This window comes from Procambarus clarkii, chromosome 92 (assembly GCF_040958095.1).
Source record: "Procambarus clarkii isolate CNS0578487 chromosome 92, FALCON_Pclarkii_2.0, whole genome shotgun sequence".
Taxonomy (NCBI): domain Eukaryota; kingdom Metazoa; phylum Arthropoda; class Malacostraca; order Decapoda; family Cambaridae; genus Procambarus; species Procambarus clarkii.
In genome coordinates, this window is record NC_091241.1 from 13395314 (window position 1) to 13416518 (window position 21205).

At 40.7% G+C, this 21205-nt stretch overlaps 3 protein-coding genes across 5 annotated transcripts in view; 1 reads left to right on the forward strand and 2 right to left on the reverse strand.

The window, feature by feature from the left end:
• The window catches only part of Tsp (Thrombospondin), a 110410-nt gene extending 107371 nt beyond the window's left edge, over positions 1 to 3039 (reverse strand). For all 3 annotated transcript variants that reach the window (XM_045769785.2, XM_045769784.2, XM_045769783.2), the window contains exon 1: positions 2819 to 3039. In XM_045769785.2, the coding sequence (XP_045625741.2) occupies positions 2819 to 2900 (82 nt within the window). In that variant the 5' untranslated portion in view covers positions 2901 to 3039. The remainder of the gene's footprint in view (positions 1 to 2818) is intronic.
• LOC123775032 (transmembrane protein 62) overlaps positions 1 to 21205 on the forward strand; it is a 197772-nt gene that overhangs the window by 113041 nt on the left and 63526 nt on the right. The window lies entirely within an intron of this gene.
• On the reverse strand, positions 13971 to 19070 carry LOC123775030 (transmembrane protein 115). The gene is given in 4 exon segments (XM_045769787.2): positions 13971 to 15169; positions 15464 to 15637; positions 18157 to 18419; positions 18421 to 19070. Coding segments are annotated over 4 exon segments (1239 nt in total). The 5' UTR covers positions 18871 to 19070; the 3' UTR covers positions 13971 to 14817.

A 21205-nucleotide genomic window follows, 5' to 3' on the forward strand; every position in this document is an offset into this window, starting at 1 on the left:
CAGCTGTCGACCACCACCTACAGCCGTCGACCACCACCTACAGCCGTCGACCACCACCTACAGTCGTCACCCACCACCTACAGTCGTCACCCACCACCTACAGTCGTCACCCACCACCTACAGCCGTCGACCACCACCTACAGTCGTCACCCACCACCTACAGTCGTCACCCACCACCTACAGTCGTCACCCACCACCTACAGCCGTCGACCACCACCTACAGTCGTCACCCACCACCTACAGTCGTCACCCACCACCTACAGTCGTCGACCACCACCTACAGCCGTCGACCACCACCTACAGTCGTCACCCACCACCTACAGTCGTCCTCCACCACCTACAGTCGTCGACCACCACCTACAGTCGTCCCCACCACCTACAGCCGTCGACCACCACCTACAGTCGTCCCCCACCACCTACAGTCGTCACCCACCACCTACAGTCGTCACCCACCACCTACAGCCGTCACCCACCACCTACAGTCGTCGACCACCACCTACAGTCGTCACCCACCACCTACAGTCGTCGACCCACCACCTACAGCCGTCGACCACCACCTACAGTCGTCACCCACCACCTACAGTCGTCGACCCACCACCTACAGTCGTCACCCACCACCTACAGTCGTCACCCACCACCTACAGTCGTCGACCACCACCTACAGTCGTCCTACCACCACCTACAGTCGTCACCCACCACCTACAGTCGTCGACCACCACCTACAGTCGTCACCCACCACCTACAGTCGTCACCCACCACCTACAGTCGTCACCCACCACCTACAGTCGTCGACCACCACCTACAGTCGTCACCCACCACCTACAGTCGTCACCCACCACCTACAGCCGTCGACCACCACCTACAGTCGTCGACCACCACCTACAGTCGTCACCCACCACCTACAGTCGTCACCCACCACCTACAGCCGTCGACCACCACCTACAGTCGTCACCCACCACCTACAGTCGTCACCCACCACCTACAGTCGTCACCCACCACCTACAGTCGTCACCCACCACCTACAGCCGTCGACCACCACCTACAGTCGTCGACCACCACCTACAGTCGTCACCCACCACCTACAGTCGTCGACCACCACCTACAGCCGTCGACCACCACCTACAGTCGTCACCCACCACCTACAGTCGTCGCCCACCACCTACAGTCGTCCCCACCACCTACAGTCGTCACCCACCACCTACAGTCGTCCCCCACCACCTACAGTCGTCCTCCACCACCTACAGTCGTCACCCACCACCTACAGTCGTCACCCACCACCTACAGTCGTCGACCACCACCTACAGTCGTCACCCACCACCTACAGTCGTCGACCACCACCTACAGTCGTCGACCACCACCTACAGTCGTCGACCACCACCTACAGTCGTCCTCCACCACCTACAGCCGTCCCCCACCACCTACAGTCGTCCTCCACCACCTACAGTCGTCACCCACCACCTACAGTCGTCACCCACCACCTACAGTCGTCGACCACCACCTACAGTCGTCGACCACCACCTACAGTCGTCACCCACCACCTACAGTCGTCACCCACCACCTACAGTCGTCGACCACCACCTACAGTCGTCGACCACCACCTACAGTCGTCGACCACCACCTACAGTCGTCGACCACCACCTACAGCCGTCACCCACCACCTACAGTCGTCGACCACCACCTACAGCCGTCACCCACCACCTACAGCCGTCGACCACCACCTACAGCCGTCGACCACCACCTACAGCCGTCGATCACCACCTACAGCCGTCGACCACCACCTACAGCCGTCGACCACCACCTACAGCCGTCGATCACCACCTACAGCCGTCGACCACCACCTACAGCCGTCGACCACCACCTACAGTCGTCGACCACCACCTACAGCCGTCACCCACCACCTACAGTCGTCACCCACCACCTACAGTCGTCCTCCACCACCTACAGTCGTCACCCACCACCTACAGTCGTCACCCACCACCTACAGTCGTCGACCACCACCTACAGTCGTCACCCACCACCTACAGCCGTCGACCACCACCTACAGTCGTCGACCACCACCTACAGTCGTCCCCCACCACCTACAGTCGTCCTCCACCACCTACAGCCGTCGACCACCACCTACAGTCGTCACCCACCACCTACAGTCGTCCTCCACCACCTACAGTCGTCGACCACCACCTACAGTCGTCCCCCACCACCTACAGTCGTCCTCCACCACCTACAGTCGTCACCCACCACCTACAGTCGTCACCCACCACCTACAGTCGTCGACCACCACCTACAGTCGTCACCCACCACCTACAGTCGTCGACCACCACCTACAGTCGTCGACCACCACCTACAGTCGTCGACCACCACCTACAGTCGTCCTCCACCACCTACAGCCGTCCCCCACCACATACAGTCGTCCTCCACCACCTACAGTCGTCACCCACCACCTACAGTCGTCACTCACCACCTACAGTCGTCACCCACCACCTACAGTCGTCACCCACCACCTACAGCCGTCGACCACCACCTACAGTCGTCGACCACCACCTACAGTCGTCGACCACCACCTACAGTCGTCGACCACCACCTACAGTCGTCGACCACCACCTACAGTCGTCGACCACCACCTACAGCCGTCGACCACCACCTACAGTCGTCACCCACCACCTACAGTCGTCGACCACCACCTACAGTCGTCGACCACCACCTACAGCCGTCGACCACCACCTACAGTCGTCGACCACCACCTACAGTCTTCACCCACCACCTACAGTCGTCGACCACCACCTACAGCCGTCGACCACATATAAAAGCAAGTGTCTTTTACCTTTATCGTAAGTAGCGGCGGCAGCGACGGCGGCGACCATCGATGAGAGAAGGAGGAGGACGCCTCCTGCAGACGCCGTCATGACGGAGGTGTGGTCGAGGGGGCAGGCTAGGGGCAGGTGCCGGGGCTGGCCTGAGGGAAGGGTAGCACGGGGTAGAACAGGGGCAAGCACGTCTAACTGTGGGCAGAGTCGCGCGGGTACAGTGGCTCAGCGTTGGTGTGTGGCGTATGGCGGGGACCCTCTAGCTCGCCTCGCCACGCCCCCTCCTGCCCACACACACACTCACACACACACACACACACACACACACACACACACACACACACACACACACACACACACACACACACACACACACACACACACACACACACACACACACACACACACACAGGAATCATTCAGAACCTTGTATACCACCTTGTATGAACCTTGTATAGGGAGCCGGTCGGCCGAGCGGACAGCACGCTGGACTTATGATCCTGTGGTCCCGGGTTCGATCCCGGGCGCCGGAGAGAAACAATGGGCCGAGTTTCTTTCACCCTATGCCCCTGTTACTTAGCAGTAAAATAGGTACCTGGGTGTTAGTCAGCTGTCACGGGGTGCTTCCTGGGGGTGGAGGCCTGGTCGAGGACCGGGCCGCGGGGACACTAAAGCCCCGAAATCATCTTAAGATGACCTCAAGATAACCACATATGTAAGACCAATCCTGGAGTATGCGGCCACAGCATGGAGCCCGTACCTTGTCAAGCACAAGGCGAAGCTTGAAAAAGTTCAGAGATATGCCAATAGGTTAGTCCCAGAACTAAGAGGCATGAGTTACGAAGAAAGACTGCGGGAAATGCACCTTACGACACTGGAAGACAGAAGAGTGAGGAGAGGCATGATCACTACCTACAAAATCCTCAGGGGATTTGACAGAGTAGAAATTGATAAGCTATTCAACACTGGTGGTACGCGAACAAGGGGACACTGGTGGAAATTGAGTACCCAAATGAGCCACAGGGACGTTAGAAAGAACTTTTTCAGTGTTAGAGTAGTTAACAGGTGGAATGCATTAGGCAGTGATGTGGTAGGAGGCTGACTCCATACACAGTTTCAAGTGTAGATATGATAGAGCCCAGTAGGCTCAGGAATCTGTACACCAGTTGATTGACAGTTGAGAGGCGGGACCAAAGAGCCAGAGCTCAACCCCTGCAAACATAACTAGGTGAGTACAGTCACAGTTTCAAGTGTAGATATGATAGAGCCCAATAGGCTCAGGAACCTGTACATTAATTGACTGACAGTTGAGACGCGGGACCAAAAAGCCAGAGCTCAACCCCCTCAAGCACAACTAGGTAAGTACAACTAGGTAAGTACACACACACATACACTGGGTACCAGCTGGGAGAGGAAATCCTTCAGGAGTCAGGACGAGAGAAAGATCTGGGGGTTGATAGCTGTCCCCTGAAGCCCACGTCAAAATGATAACATCAGCGGCGTTTGCAAGGACTGGCGAACATAAGAACTGTTCATGAAACTTGTGTAAGAAATCATTCAGAACCTTGTATACCTCGTATGTCAGACCAACACTGGAATATGCGGCTCCAGCATGGAATCCACATCTAGTCAAACACAAAACGATGTTAGAAAAGGTTCAGAGGGATGCCACCAGGCTAGTCCACGAGCTGAGAGGAATGAGCTACGAGGAAACATTACTAGAACTGAACCTCACGAAACTGGAAGACAGAAGAGTTAGGGGAGACATGATCACTACCTACAAGATTCTCAGAGGAATTGACAGGGGAGATAAAGATAAACTGTTTAACTCGGGTGGTACGCGAACAAAGGGACAAGGGTGGAAAATGAAAACCCAAATGAGCCACAGGGACGTTAGAAAGAACTTTTTCAGTGTCAGAGTAGTTAACAGATGGAATACATTAGGCAGTAATGTGGTGGAGGCTGACTCCATACACAGTTTCAAATGTAGATATTATAGATCTCAAAGAGCTCTGTAATCTGTACCCCAGTTGATTGACAGTATTGACAGCTCTCCACATGTCAGTTGCCTAATTTAGAAACTGTACTTGTGGTCGATCTCGAACCCATTGTTGATGTGACGACTTATATTGAATTTTGTAACTAGCTCATCAAGATTGTAACTTGCTTAGCTAAGTGAATTGTGGGGTTCAGTCTCTGAGCCCATTATGTGCCTCTGTAACCCTTTCCACTACCGCCCACAAGATGGGTATGGGGTGCATAATAAATGAACTAAGCTAACTAACTAAGACATTCGTAAGACATGTAACATGCAGCAGTGGTGAGGTGTCCGTGCCTCGGGAACAACGTTGATAAACTAGAAACGGCACAAAAACGTGCTACTAAATGGCTCCCGAAATTTAAAAGAAAATAAAACTGAGCTATGAGGAGAGGCTGGAGACGTTAAACACGCCCAGGCTGGAAGATGAAAACAAAAGAGGTGATCTGATCACGACATACAAAATAGTAACGTCTGGTGTTGACAACGGCTTTGATCGGCCGAAACGTTCATCTCTCCTTTCCCATTACTCTGTGGCATTTTCCGCACACAAAATAGTAACAATAATCGACCAAATAGACAAAGAGGAATGTCTCAAACCTGCAACTTTGGGAACACGAGGCCACAGATTTCAAGCTAAGGAAACAAAGGTGCCGGAAAAATATTAGAAAGTTTTCTTTTGCAAACAGAGTGGTAGACGGTTGGAACAAGCTAAGTGGTGGTGGTGGAGGCCAAAACCGTCAGTAGTTTGAAAGCGTTGTTACGACAAAGAGTACTGGGAAGACGGGACACCACGAGTGTAGCTCTCATTCTGTAACTACAATTAGATAATTACACACTCAAAACTCAATCACTTACTAACCACTTGGGCTGGACGGTAGAGCGACAAACGGTAGCCACCTGCCATAGGTAACGGTAGCCACCTGCCACAGGTAACGGTAGCCACCTGCCACAGGTAACGGTAGCCACCTGCCATAGGTAACGGTAGCCACCTGCCACAGGTAACGGTAGCCACCTGCCACAGGTAACGGTAGCCACCTGCCACAGGTAACCCAATCTGATCCTAGCATCCACTATATCACACTGTCTGGTGGACGTTTTGTGCTGCCCAAGGACAGGGGCATCATATATGGGACAGTGGGCATCACATGGGACAGTGGGCATCATATGGGACAGTGGGCATCATATATGGGACAGTGGGCATCACATGGGACAGTGGGCATCACATGGGACAGTGGGCATCACATGGGACAGTGGGTATCACATGGGACAGTGGGCATCACATGGGACAGTGGGCATCACATGGGACAGTGGGCATCACATGGGACAGTGGGCATCACATGGGACAGTGGGCATCACATGGGACAGTGGGCATCACATGGGAAAGTGGGCGGCATCATATCTAAACAAATCATAAGTCTGTACACTAGAGCTTTCAGGACTGTGAGAGTCCGCCATTTCTTTCTCATCAGACCAGAATGTTTTGGAGGAGTCCAGTCCTAACGGAGATAGGCATCAATATAATTCTAATTTATCAATATAATTCAATATTCTAATTATCAATATAATTCTAATTTAGGGATCAATATAATTCTAATTTGATTTCATCCTTGTTACGTGCTAATGTGGCTGCAATGTCTGGGCCATCGTGATGAGTTATGTTTGTGGTAGATGGTATCAATACAACGTTTTTTAATGTATCAAGACACACCCGTGGCCTACACGGCAAATATTATGTAACTCTACGGTTGCAGCACATACTATTTCATATACTGTACTGAGAAAATCGGTAGGATTTCCCACGGGGATTCGAACCTATGCTTCCTCCTCGAGACTCCTATTGATTTTAACACTGATACTTCATGTTGATGTGATTAGTTTGTGCATTTCATATACTCTCACTAATATATATATATTCATTTTCACCTTTCATATAATGTACGAAAGACCCCATTTGTGTGTGTGTGTACTCACCTAGTTGTGGTTGCGGGGTTGAGCTCTGGCTCTTTGGTCCCGCCTCTCAACCGTCAATCAACTGATGTACAGGTTCCTGAGCCTACATGGGCTCTATCATATCTACACTTACTGTGTATGGAGTCAGCGTTCCACCACATCACTGCCTAATGCATTCCACTTGTTAACTACTCTGACATTAAAAAAAAAAAGTTCTTTCTAACGTCCCTGTGGCTCATTTGGGTACTCAGCTTCCATCCTGTGTCAGAACGCAGTACTCGGCCTACTATGCAAGGCCCGATTTGCCTAATAAGCCAAGTTTTCCTAAATTTTATTTATTTTTCTAATTTTTTCTTAGGAAATGTATATATATATATATATATATATATATATATATATATATATATATATGTCGTACCTAGTAGCCAGAACTCACTTCTGAGCCTACTATGCAAGGCCCGATTTGCCTAATAAGCCAAGTTTTCATGAATTAATTGCTTTTCGACTACCTAACCTACCTAACCTAACCTAACCTAACTTTTTCGGCTACCTAACCTAACCTAACCTATAAAGATAGGTTAGGTTAGGTTAGGTAGGGTTGGTTAGGTTCGGTCATATATCTACGTTAATTTTAACTCCAATAATAAAAAATTGACCTCATACATAATGAAATGGGTAGCTTTATCATTTCATAAGAAAAAAATTAGAGAAAATATATTAATTCATGAAAACTTGGCTTATTAGGCAAATTGGGCCTTGCATAGTAGGCTGAGAAGTGCGTTCTGGCTACTAGGTACGACATATATATATATATATATATATATATATATATTCATACACATTACACACACACAAACTACTTGGGGAATTTGTTATTAGTTTTTTGAGATATCGATATTTCTGAATGCTACTTTGATGTAAATTGTTTTTGTAATTTGTAGCAATAGTAGCTTTAAGGAATTATGATATTATAAAAGAAACTGTCTCCTTACAAGTACCCAAGTATTTATAATGGTTTATATATTATACAGATTTTTAAAATACAACACACACACATACACATGTACATACTGTACTTGAGATTTGTATTGAGAAAGGGATCCTATTGAGGATCCCCGAAGGTCAAACCACTGACCCTTAGCGCAGGAGGATGCATCCCACAACTGCCTAGCTCCCAGGTACCTATTTACTGCTAGGTCAACTGAGGCATAATGTGTAAGGAAATGTGGCTAACCATTTTTGCCCTGCATGGGAATCTAACCCATGACCCCCAATTCTGAGTCGAGAATGAAGCCAACTGTACTTCAAAACCCTAAAATATTTTGCTATTAATAATGGCCTTCTTATATCATGCATTTTTGAAGAGTTTACAGAATTATTTAGGGCTTTTCTCTAATTGTAATACATCAGATGTAAGAAAACACAGGACCAAGATTTAAAATAAAAATACAATAACTTTCATTTTTTTTATTGTTTTTCGTTTTTCTTGGAAAATGAGACAAAAAGAAAAAGAAAAAAGGCACTGTCACAAATGACCAGATACTTCATCTCTCTTTTTGCATATACAGTGTATAATATATATATATATATATATATAATGTGAAGGTAATAACTAACTATTTTGAAAACACGAGGAAATATAACTGTATATTTCAATCCCAACCTATAGGATCCTCTACAGCAGTGAGCGAGAATAATAGCTGTTGCTGCTTTTAGGTGTCAAGTCAGGTCCTGGCGAGTGGTGAAAACATTGGGTAATAACCTTGTTACATAATTACTCACCAAATCTGATAACCACTGCCCTGAGGAGATATTAAAATTTGGATTATTGTTTATAAAAGTAGATGATGATATTTTTCTTTTGAAGCCCCAGTGTTTGGGATAAATTATACAAGAATTATCCCATATAATTTAGTAATCGGTCTCGTTTATATATTTTTATAAAGCTGAGCTTTCTTAGCCACATCTAACAAACCTACTGGGTTCAGTGATGCAGGTTTTCAGATCCCTGCCCTTTTGTCCATAATAAACTTTGTTACAAAGTTTATTATGGACAAACAGGCAGGGATCTAAAAAAAAAAAAAAACACATCAACACAGGACACCGGACTTCATGCCATAAAAGCAGTTAGACATTATTCTGGCTCACTGCTGTAAAGGATCTAGGGTTGAGATCGAAATATACAGTTTACATTGCCTTGTTTTCAAAATACTGTAGTGGGTTATTATTTTCAATGCTTAGTGTGCTATTGCACTTCATTCTCATATTTTATTTATATATATATATATATATATATATATATATATATATATATATATATATATATATATATATATATATATATATATATATATATACACAGTATATATATATATATGAGAGAGAGCACGCAGGAGGGGGGGGGTGGAAGATGGAAGGGAACAAAAAAGAATGTGAAAGTGAATTGTTGCCGCTCCATACACATTGACAAGGCTCGGTCTATTACAAGAAATAACGCATTCATTCCTCTGAGTATGCTTCAACAAACTTGAAAATCCATTCTCATTTTATATACACAGAATAACAAGTTTATATATATATATATATATATATATATATATATATATATATATATATATATATATATATATATATATATATATACATACACACATATATATATATATATATACACACACATAATTTGAGCTCGGTTATCCGAAGCCCGCTAAACTGAACATTTGGCTTATCAGGCCAAAATCAGATTCGGATAATTTCCTGCCAAACTTCACCCCTATTCTAACAGAATTCAGATAACCAGAGATTAGGTTACTTAAATTTTCAGGAACAACACATTTCAAGATCTACAGTACCACACAAAGAGGACAAACTACACCAAGCAGAAGTTTCTCTTTTTAAATTCTATTTTTGATTTATAGTGTGTGGAAATAAGAATTATGGTGGATGTGGTACCAAAATTGCAAATATGATCATTTTTTAACTTCCCCTGTAAGAATTCTGGTTATCAGGATGTCTGACTTATCTGGCAGGTGGTCCTTCCCATATAATTCGAATAAGTGACTTTAGACAGTACAGTATATGAAAATAATAACTCAGGATTTTGAAAACGTGAGGAAATGTAGGCTGTATATCTAGATCCCAATCCGAAATCCTCATCACAAGTGAGAAAGAATAATGACTGCAGCTGCTTTTATGGTGTCAAGTCAGGTGTCCTGTAGAGTGGTGAAAGCATTGGGTAATAACCTCCTTATTACATAATCGCTCACCAATTCAAGTAACCACTGCTCTAATGCAATATTAAAATTTGGATTAAACATTGAGATGTAAGTCTTGTTCTAATCACACACACTGACTTTGATAAAGCACTCAGGAGAGTGCGAAAGACTTGGTGTAAACTCCTTACATAAATTTTACAAATAATGTGGGTTTTAATCCTATCCTACAAAATTTGGATTATTGTTTATAAAAGTAGATTCTATTATTTTTCTTTTGAAGCCATAGTGTATTTTCATTTCAAAACAGTTTTTCCCATTGAGTTTATTTCTCAATGTAAATGTTGGAAGGATAGCTGGAGCCTTTCTCTGAGCTCTTTGAGAAGCTGAATGCTCTAGTCCCCAGTATCAAATTTGAAGTTGAATGGTAGTTGGATGATAAATTACCCTTCCTAGATGTCCTAGTAATAAGGAGTAACACCTCACTGGGCTTCACTGTGTACAGGAAAGACACGCATACAGGCAACTATCTCCATTACTTCAGCAATTGTGCGAAGAAAATAAATAAGTAGTGTTGCATCGGGTCTTTTCTTAAGAGCACTGCGAATCTGTAGTCTGCAAAGGTTGGACAATGAAATCAATGAAATATACAGTCAACTCAATGAAGTAGGATACGCTAATTGGTTCCTGGGTGAAGCTTGCTAAAGCAAATTACTACCAGACTGACTCCACTATGCAGCAGGAGATCACTACTAAGAATAGTTTGGTCATTCCATATATTTATAATGTAGAGCACACCGCTAAGAACTTAAGCAAAATGGATAGAATAAAAATAAAATTAATTTTCACTTGCCTAAATAAAGTCTGTAATGAATTAGTAAACATCTATCAGAAGAAAGATAAAGCTGAGGGTGCCGGAATCTATAAGATTCCTTGTAATGATGGTAACAAAGTTTATTATAGCCAAAAGGGCAGGTATATCTAGAAACCAGCATCACCAAACACAAGGGGTCTGTTAGATATGGCCAAGAAAGCTCACCTTTATATAAACATGTAATTTTAAATTATTTTTAATTATCAGGGGAAAGTGCCAAGCCATTACAACTTTATAGCACTTGGAAGGGATCAGAATAATGATTTAGGATGAGGCGGAGGGAAGGAATGGTGCCCAACCACTTGGACAGTTGAGATTTGAACGATGACTTGCAAGAAGCAAGACCATCGCTCAACTGTCCAGTCAAAGTGGTTGGGTATAAACATATAAGCGAGACCAATCACAAAATTAGAAGGGATAATTCTTGTATAATTTATCCTCAACACTGTGGCTTCAAAAGAAAAATAATATCATCTACTTTTATAAACAATAATCCAAATTTTAATATCTCCTCAGGGCAGTGGTTTGGCGAGTGATTATGTAACAAGGAGTTTATTATCCAATGTTTACACCACTCGCCAGGACACCTGACTTGACACCATAAAAGCAGCAACAGCTATTATTCTCGCTAAGTGCTGAAGAGGATCCTGGGTTGGGATTGAAATACTGTATACAGTTTACATTTTCTCTTGTTTTTAAAAAAAAAGTGGGTTATTATTTTCATTGATTAGTATGCCATTGCACGTCATATAATAGAACACTAATTTTTTATATATATTATATATATATATACTGTGTGTATATATATATATATATATATATATATATATATATATATATATATATATATATATATATATATATATATATATATATATATATAAACAAAACAACTGACATGACAAACATCTTGTTAAAATTCTTCTTTACTTCTTAATTACAATTCTTGATGTTTTGAGTTTCGAATACTTCTCGTATTCATCAGTTCTAAAAATACAAAAGTTAAATTAAAATTTTACTAGCAAAACAAAGAATTTATACTTGACAGAATTACATACAGTACTATGAGATAAGAGATATCAAGTGACACTAGTTACAAAAAAGAACAAAACACACATTTCAAACCGTTTTGTTCTTTTTAACCTGATCAAAGTAAAATTGTTTAATCAATATTGATGCCCTGGCTTACCACTACTTAAGCCACCATTTTCAGAAAACAAGAAATCATTGAAATGAGATGAATCATTCTTTGCATGATTCCGATTTTAAAATCTTAGACACGTGTACGAATGGCCAGATGAATTTGAGAATAATGTAATATTTATAATATATCCGGGAATGGAAGGGAACCACCAGGAGAAAGCGCCAAGTCAATTCGACTATACTATATGGCATTTTGAAGGCATCAGGATAAGGAATTGGGATGGGATGGAGGCAAGGAATGGTGCCCACCCACTTGGACGATCAAGGATTGAATGCTGACCTGCATGACGCAAGGCCGTCACTCTACTGTCCAGCCCAAGTGGTTGAATATACTGGAGAGCTGTGGCCTTTGCTAAATAATAATAGTTCAGCTGTATTCTGTGTGTGTGTGTGTGTGTGTGTATATACCTGTATATATATATATACTGTATATGTATGTGTGTGCGTATATATATATATATATATATATATATACACACACACATACATACATAAAGTATATATTTTAGTTTCCCCCCGCTTTGTGTCTTTGATACTCGCTTTGAGGACTTGTTTCATAGTTTCGTTTAAGACATGTAGTATAACTTTTGGTGTTCAATATTGTGTAATATTTAAGTCTCTTGCAAGGTGTTCAACTGATAACCTACATGTTACTTTAAATGGATTGTCTTTGTATATGTTCTTTGAATGTTTGTAGTTATAATTAAATTTTGAATTAGCTTTGGGTATCATTGTTGAAGATTATCAACTTTTACTGATTGATCAGAGTGATTGATCAGTTTATGCAAGTTGAACTGTGTGTTTTGTTCTTATTTGTAACTGGTGTCAATTGATCTCTCTCAAGTTACAGTAATTCTATTCAGTATGAATTCTTTGTTTTGCTGGTTAATTTCAATTACGGTTTTGTGTTTTTAGATCTGAGGATGAATATGAGAAGTATTTGAAGCATCATGAATTTTAATTAAAAAATAAATGAATAATTTGTGTATACACACACACACATATTATATATATATATATATATATATATATATATATATATATATATATATATATATATATATATATATATATATATATGTCGTACCTAGTAGCCAGAACTCACTTCTCAGCCTACTATGCAAGGCCCGATTTGCCTAATAAGCCAAGTTTTCATGAATTAATGTTTTTTCGTCTACCTAACCTACCTAACCTAACCTAACCTAGCTTTTTTTGGCTACCTAACCTAACCTTACCTATATATATAGGTTAGGTTAGGTTAGGTAGGGTTGGTTAGGTTCGGTCATATATCTACGTTAATTTTAACTCCAATAAAAAAAAATTATCCTCATACATAGTGAAAAGGGTAGCTTTATCATTTCATAAGAAAAAAATTATAGTAAATAAATTAATTCAGGAAAACTTGGCTTATTAGGCAAATCGGGCCTTGAATAGTAGGCTGAGAAGTGAGTTCTGGCTACTAGGTACGACATATATATATATATATATATATATATATATATATATATATATATATATATATATATATATATATATATATATATATATATATATATATATATATATATAATCTGGGGAACATTTGAAGAGAAAAGGTTAAGCTGGACTAGATTGGGATGGGTTTAGTTAAGCCAGTTTTGTTTAGCTAGGATTAAATAGACTTAAGTGTGGATGATACACTAGACTACAACAGGCTCCTCAACTGGAATGAATTGTTTGGCAATGAGCAAAACTTTATGAAATGTTGTGTGTTAAAAACTGATTCTTACGACCCTTCCAAATACAGTACATGTTAAGTCCAGGCAGTGCATGATATTTAATACTAAAATGGTCAGAAACAAGATGTAACCAAAATGTTTTTTTGCAATTAGGACAAAATTAAACAGGTGTAAGGTAGAGAACAAAATTTTAGATAAAATATAATGGAGAAAATAATTCAAATTTCCAGACATGATGCGAGATATAATAGAGAAAATTAGTCACGTTACTATTCAGAGTTTGAATCTGTTACAGGTTAGGCAAACACCACCTTTATATACAAGCTGAAATAGTTAAATATTATGTGTATCTGGGTGTAAAAATAATTATGAAATACTTCCTCTTTCTCTTACAATTACTGTAATAATAATATTATCGAGTGGCTAAAAGTGTCTTTAATCACAAGAATTCTCAACAACAGTGACTTGACCTGCAGCATGTTCAGGGCTCTTGTGCGTTTAAATTGGACTTTCATTAATGAAAGCTTTACTGGATAAGACCTCAGTATATTGTATTATGATAAACAATACTACTGTACAAGGCCAAAGTGTTCCTATATATACAGTAAATACACACACACACATATATATATATATATATATATATATATATATATATATATATATATATATATATATATATATATATATATATATATATATATATATATATATATATAGGACAATAATTACAGTATGTCAGTTGCCCTTATTTTAATATACAGCCTGCTGCTCACAAGTATAGTATATTCAACAACAATCTTCAGTTCCATTCCAAAGCACTTCTCGACTGTGTTCCTATCATGGACGCACGCAATTCCTCCATTTTCTTTCATCGTGTACAGAATTTCCAGAAACGGGCTAACATTCCAGACCAATCAGCATAAACCAAACAAATAGTCTGAATTATTAGAAAGAGGCTGACTTCTCTTATAACTAGTAAAATGAAGGCCAAGCACAACTGTTAGTGGTTTACACTTTATGTATCCGCCGAAGACTCCTTCTCAATAGTTACTAACGTGGCTGTTGCTACGCTGGAGTTGTTGCTAGGTAGACTGCTGGAGTTGTTGCTAGGTAAACTGCTGGACGAACTAGCTGGCAAAGATGGTTTTGTAGATGGAAGCTCCGAGGATTCGGGAGGTAGAGCAATAGTTACAGACTTGCCAGATTTAGGTGGCAGGGGAGTGGTGTGTGTCGAAGGGGGATGAGATGATGGCTGTGGAGACTGTGTCCTTGACCCAGGGGAGTCATCCAGTGTCGGCCAGGCTCCTCCACCCTCACCAGATTTGTCTTGGTTTAAGCGAGCACTTAGAAGACGGAGCGCCTTTTGTCTGTGGATAAAATGTATAATTATATTTGACACAAACATGTATGTGTGCAAACACACACTTGCGTGCATGTGCAACCCCCACCCCACCCCACACACACACACACACCTCTCATCTTATAACTATCCTACAGTATTATGCACACATACATACAGTATATATATTTATTCATACATAATGTACATACAAAAACATACATAAACAGTTATTGTCAAATTGATGATCCATTAATACTGTACTGTATTATTATATATGCTTATTTTAAGCAAAACTTTAATGATTATTACTGCCTCATACCTCCGTCTTTCTGCATCATGGGGGTCCATACCAGGAAGTGATATCGCAATGGAGGAGGGGGCGCCAACATCATACCTCCGGACAGGTCTTCGGCACACTTTTATCCGCACCAAACAAGAATAAACAGAATCCCCGACAACTTGTATTGGTGGTTGCAACACCGTAGGGAAGAAACTGCAACACAAGAATTCAACTAAAGAATAAAATACACAGGGCTAATAACAAAACAATACTTTACTTGTCACATACTAGTGAGAAACTGCATAAAGATTACATATACCACACACTCAGCAGACAAGTAGAGGTCCACAGTCATGATCAGATGGTCTAGTACTGCATATACTAGAGTTGTGAGCTAAATATAATGATGGGGAAAATATGGCATTGCATTTCCATATGCTGTTTATATAAAATGGATATTATAGAGAAAGAAATGAAGTGATGGAAAGGGAAAATAAGAGGACTGAGGGAGGGAGAACAGGAATAAGTGGAAGAAGGTAGAGCAGACTGTAAGAGAAGGAAGGCAGAGTAGACAGTAAAGTAAGAGAAGGGAAGTAAAGCAGAAAATAAAAGAAGGGAGGAAGGTGAAGTGGACAGTAAGAAAACAGGAAGGTAGAGGAGACAGTAAGAGAAGGAAGAAAGGTAGAGGAGACAGTAAGAGAAGGAAGAAAGGTAGAGGAGACAGTAAGAGTATGTAGAACAGACAATAAGGGAGGAAGGTGGAGCAAGCAATAAGAGAAAGGAGGAAGGTGGAGCAAGCAGTAAGAGAAGGGAGGAGAGTAGAGCAGAGTTATTTACAATGCTGCTGAAACTGTACTGAGTTAGAATTAAGAGTATGCCAGCTTATATATTGGCTAGTTGATTGGAGGAACTGTGCTAGGCCATAATGTTTACAGAAACATATTCTAGTTAGAGTGATTGGCAATGCAGACAGACTGGGTAGACTTAAAGTACAATTTTTTAGTAAGGCTATAATGCCAATGTCATTAAAAAAAAACTAGTTACTGTGTGAATGAAGTCTTAAAATATGACATGATTGCACAAGTCATTATAAGCTCATCTCCAACTGAGTAACTTCCCCAACACCATTAAATTCTCACTTTTGACAAAGTCTAATAACATTGCAACCTCAAACAATTACCAATACAATAGAATTAGAGAGTAAATGATCAGCACTGCCTCAGATTAAGACCAAGACTTATACTCCCTTTCATTTCAACAAACTCAACTGTTAATCCACTGTAAAAGCAGTTGCATGGAATAAACATCCTTTCCACCTTTGAAATGTATAATAGGGAGCAGACAAAAACTATACGAGTATGGGATGGGATGAAGAAATACAAAGTAAGTAATTATCAAAAAGGAATCAAACCGGGAAGACATTGTCAGTGTTGCTGGATATTCAAAAGAAACTAAATTAAACAGGAACAAAAACAGGTCACATTTGCACCAGACAAGAGATGCAATAATCCCCAACATGTTGGTAACTAGCTAGCTTACCATAACTGGACAAAAACAAAAACAAAAAATATCTAAAACTACATCAAACAAAATTCTTCAAAATACAAAAAAGTAAAGCAGTATTGCTAAGAATTTTCTTTGGATAATTATTTAATTACACACAATTTAAATGCCCTTAGTGTATTTGATAACATATAAACCTTACTTTAAAAGGCAACAATGAGAAACTAAATAAATTTTTATAAATATCGGTCGATTCTGGCCTCAGGCCAGGCTTGGGGCGTTGCAGAACTCCCGAAATCCTTTTTAGGTATGCTCCAAGTACGTGATAGATTGCAGTGTTCATAGCAAACACAGAAACTCATTTTACTAGATATAGCAAGTATATTTTCCATTTTCAGAGCAAAAAATATCAGTATCGAGTCTGCCCCACACACATCTGTATTTATATGCAGGCGATGAGTCACAATAACGTGGCTGAAGTATGTTGACCAGACCACACACTAGAAATTGAAGGGACGACTGACGTTTCGACTTGACTTGAGAATGGTCCAGGACGGACCGAAACGTCGTCGTTCCTTCAATTTCTAGTGTGAATCTGGCCAACATCTGTATTTAGCTCAACCTAACCAAACTTAAAGTAACCTAACTAGCCTAACAAAACACTACCTAACCCAACCTTATACCTGTACACTGCATTAATATAGCCTTAATATAGAAATAATAGACTTCACTAATATAAAGTTTGTTTTTAAAGGCCTACATCAGTACCTGTACTTTTATACACTTCATTTAGGTAATATTTTGTATTTAAAATTAATATCAGTGGCAAAGTGAGTTTCTGTTTGTACAAGTTCAGATCTGGTTGGGTTGGTTTAGTTTGTTGAATAAGAAGGTTAACATAATCAAATTCATTTTAAATTTCATTAGTTAAAATACCACATATTGACATACCCTAGAATTAAGAGAAAAATTATAAATTTCAATATTAATAGAAACAACTGCGAACCTAAACTAGACTTAAATACAGAAGTTGTGCAAAAGAAAATTACATTAACAAAATTTTCAACAATTAACTTTATAATATTAATACAGTACTGTAATTGGTCCATTGTATGTAATAAATGCTAGAACAACATTCTTATTATCTGTGGCAATGTTCCGTCCAGGACGAGCAAACTTTTAGAGAGCGACTTTTGTCTCGTAAACTGCACAAAACTGAAAATATTTACCAGGAAAATGCAAACGTCTCGGCCATGTCTCCCCGCGTGCCATTGGAATGAATTTGATAAAACCGCAGATACACCCACGACACCGCAATTCCGCAGCCGATCATGGTGGTATAGAGACCCTCGAGCAGGTTACACAGATAGAGCAGCAGTGCCGTCAGGAATAAGCAGAGGGGCACGTGACGATTGGAGATCTTGCCGAGCGGAGTGCGCGTGTGGAGGAGGACGTGGTCGGGCATTATCTGCTTGACCGCGACCGACAGGCCCTGCGACGTAGCCGGCCATGCCATTGATCTGCACGCTGAAGAGCACCTCCGGGTTAAACGTGCACATGTAGATGATGAGGTAAAAGAGTGCAGAGATAAAGGCAACACAAACATTGACCAGGAGGAAGAAGAGGACCATCTCGAAGCTGCCCCAGAGGGGCTCAATCAACTTGCCACAGAGCCCCAGAGTCACGAGGTCGGCGCAGACCTGCCAGAGCCGCACCTCGAGGAAGCAGTGGGTGAAGGCGGTCCAGAGCCAAAAGGTCGGGGGCAGGAGGTAGCCTGGGGTCACACTCAGCACCGTCACCGCGCTCTCTGAGAACGACAGGCCATAACCTATGATGAGCAACACGCACACAAACTTCACAAACAACCCCGTGTTGCCTATTATCGCTATCAGTGACTGTTTTATCACGGGTAAATTGCGCAAAACTACACTAGCAGAAGCCATCTTTGTCGACGCAACAGATCTTCCCGTTCGAGTTTGGACAAATATAATATTCTGCCCACAACCAAATAAGCCACAATTATTCCCTTAAAAATCTTTTAACTAGAACTGAATAATGTCCTCCTGCTCTCTTATATATTTTACACCCCAATATAATGTGTCTCTCAGCTGTTTCCTTATTTCCTGAGAGATTGTGAATCGCATCGGCCGGGGGGGGGGGGGAATGTAAACACTCTGGCTGCTGTCACAATCAGTTTACCTGGATTTACCTGAGAGCCGCTAACACTAGGAGGAGGACAGGAAGCCGGCGGCTTGTCGAATGTCCCCCCTCCTTCCTCCCATTTGCCTTGATAATCTTTTCCAGCTGTAGTTTAAAAGTTAACAGAATTTTGGCATTAACGGCATTTAATTGACACTAGAAAAGGGAGTATATATATATATATATATATATATATATATATATATATATATATATATATATATATATATATATATATATATATATATATATGTATATGTATATATATATATATATATATATATATATATATATATATATATATATATATATATATATATATATATATATACATATACATATACATATACATACATACATAACCAGTTGAGAGGCGGGACCAAAGAGCCAAAGCTCAACCCCCGCAAGCACAACTAGGTGAATGCATACTTACATACATACATACACACATACATACATAGACATAATACAGGAAAAATAAATTGGTTAGAAAGGCGGGATCCAAGAGTTTATAACTCGATTTTGCAGATACAAATAGTAAATACATACATACGTACATACATACATTACTTACATTACATGCATACATTACATACATTACATACATTACATACATTACATACATACATACATACATACATACATACATACATACATACATATATACATACATACATATCTAGTCCACATTTAGTCAAACACAAAACGAAGTTAGAATAGGTTCACAGGTATGCCTCCAGGCTAGCCCATATGCGGTAAGACAGCTCTGTTAAAAAGCATTTGCCAGTCTTGCAACCATTTGTAGAGCTCACCCCCCCCCCCCACCCCCCGCCGCAAGCACAACTAGGTAAGTACAACTAGGTGAGTACATACATATATACATGTTCATGTTCTTTGCAAGGCCTCAGTATGAATTTTTGCTTCCTGCTTTACCATATATCTTAAGTGTCATCTGCAAATTTTATGATGTGGTTTGTAATATTCTCATTTGTCATTGATGTGTATGACAAAAAGGGTTTACCTAAAGATGAAACTTTGCAATACCCCACTTGCCACATTCCTCCAGTCAGATTCATTTCCATTTAGGATGACCTTCCCTTGCTTTCTTGATTTTAATTATTGTTTTATCCATTCTAGTACTTTGCCACTTATTCCATGTCCTTGTAGTTTCCCCTGTCAGGTCTTTCATTAGGTAACTTATCAAAAGCTTTAGAGAAGTCCACATATATTACATCTATTGGAAGTCCTTTATTGGAATAACTGGTTACTATTTTTAAAAAGGTGAGCAGGTTTGTAGGGCAGGATTTATTTTTAACAGCACCATGTCGTATTGATTTTACTAGATTGTGCACTGTGCACAATCTAGGATTCTCTCCATGAGCTTGCAGATGTGTGGGGGTTAGGCTGATAGGTCAGTACAGTACTTTTCTGCCGAGTTCTTTGTGTATTTTTCTAAAGATAGGGGGGCATTTTCATATTTCTATTCTAGGGGAACGTTTACCTTGGTTCAAAGTGTTTTATAAATAAAAATTTCAGTGGTAGACACAGTTCGTTTATGGGTTTTGAGTCCTTTACTTTATTAATGCTTTTCCTGATTGTTTCAGACGTTATGGGAATATACTTTAATTCATTCTCCCTGCTTCAAACATTTGTGTGGTTATTGGGAATATCCCTTAATTCATTCTCATCTCCCAGCTTCAAGGAAAAAAAAATATTGTGGGCATTCTGGTATACCATCTAATCTTTCTAGTACGAACACTTATTTAAAGTATTAAAAAAGACAGCCAGCACTGAATTATCATCAATTATAACTTGATTGGTCTAATCTAACCAAGTCTTTTGTCTGTTTTACTTCTTATGTGTTTATGTACTCGATAGACATTTCAATCTTTCAGCCCTGGTACTGTTACTAAATCTCATGTATAACTTATGCATGGCAAAATTTTAATATACTGTACTCTACCTATATATATTACTCTTCCATATTAAAAAACAAAAACAAAAAACACTTGGAGTACATCTACTATTTTACAACAAATTATTGTATTGTTTAACCATTAATCACTGTTAATACTATCC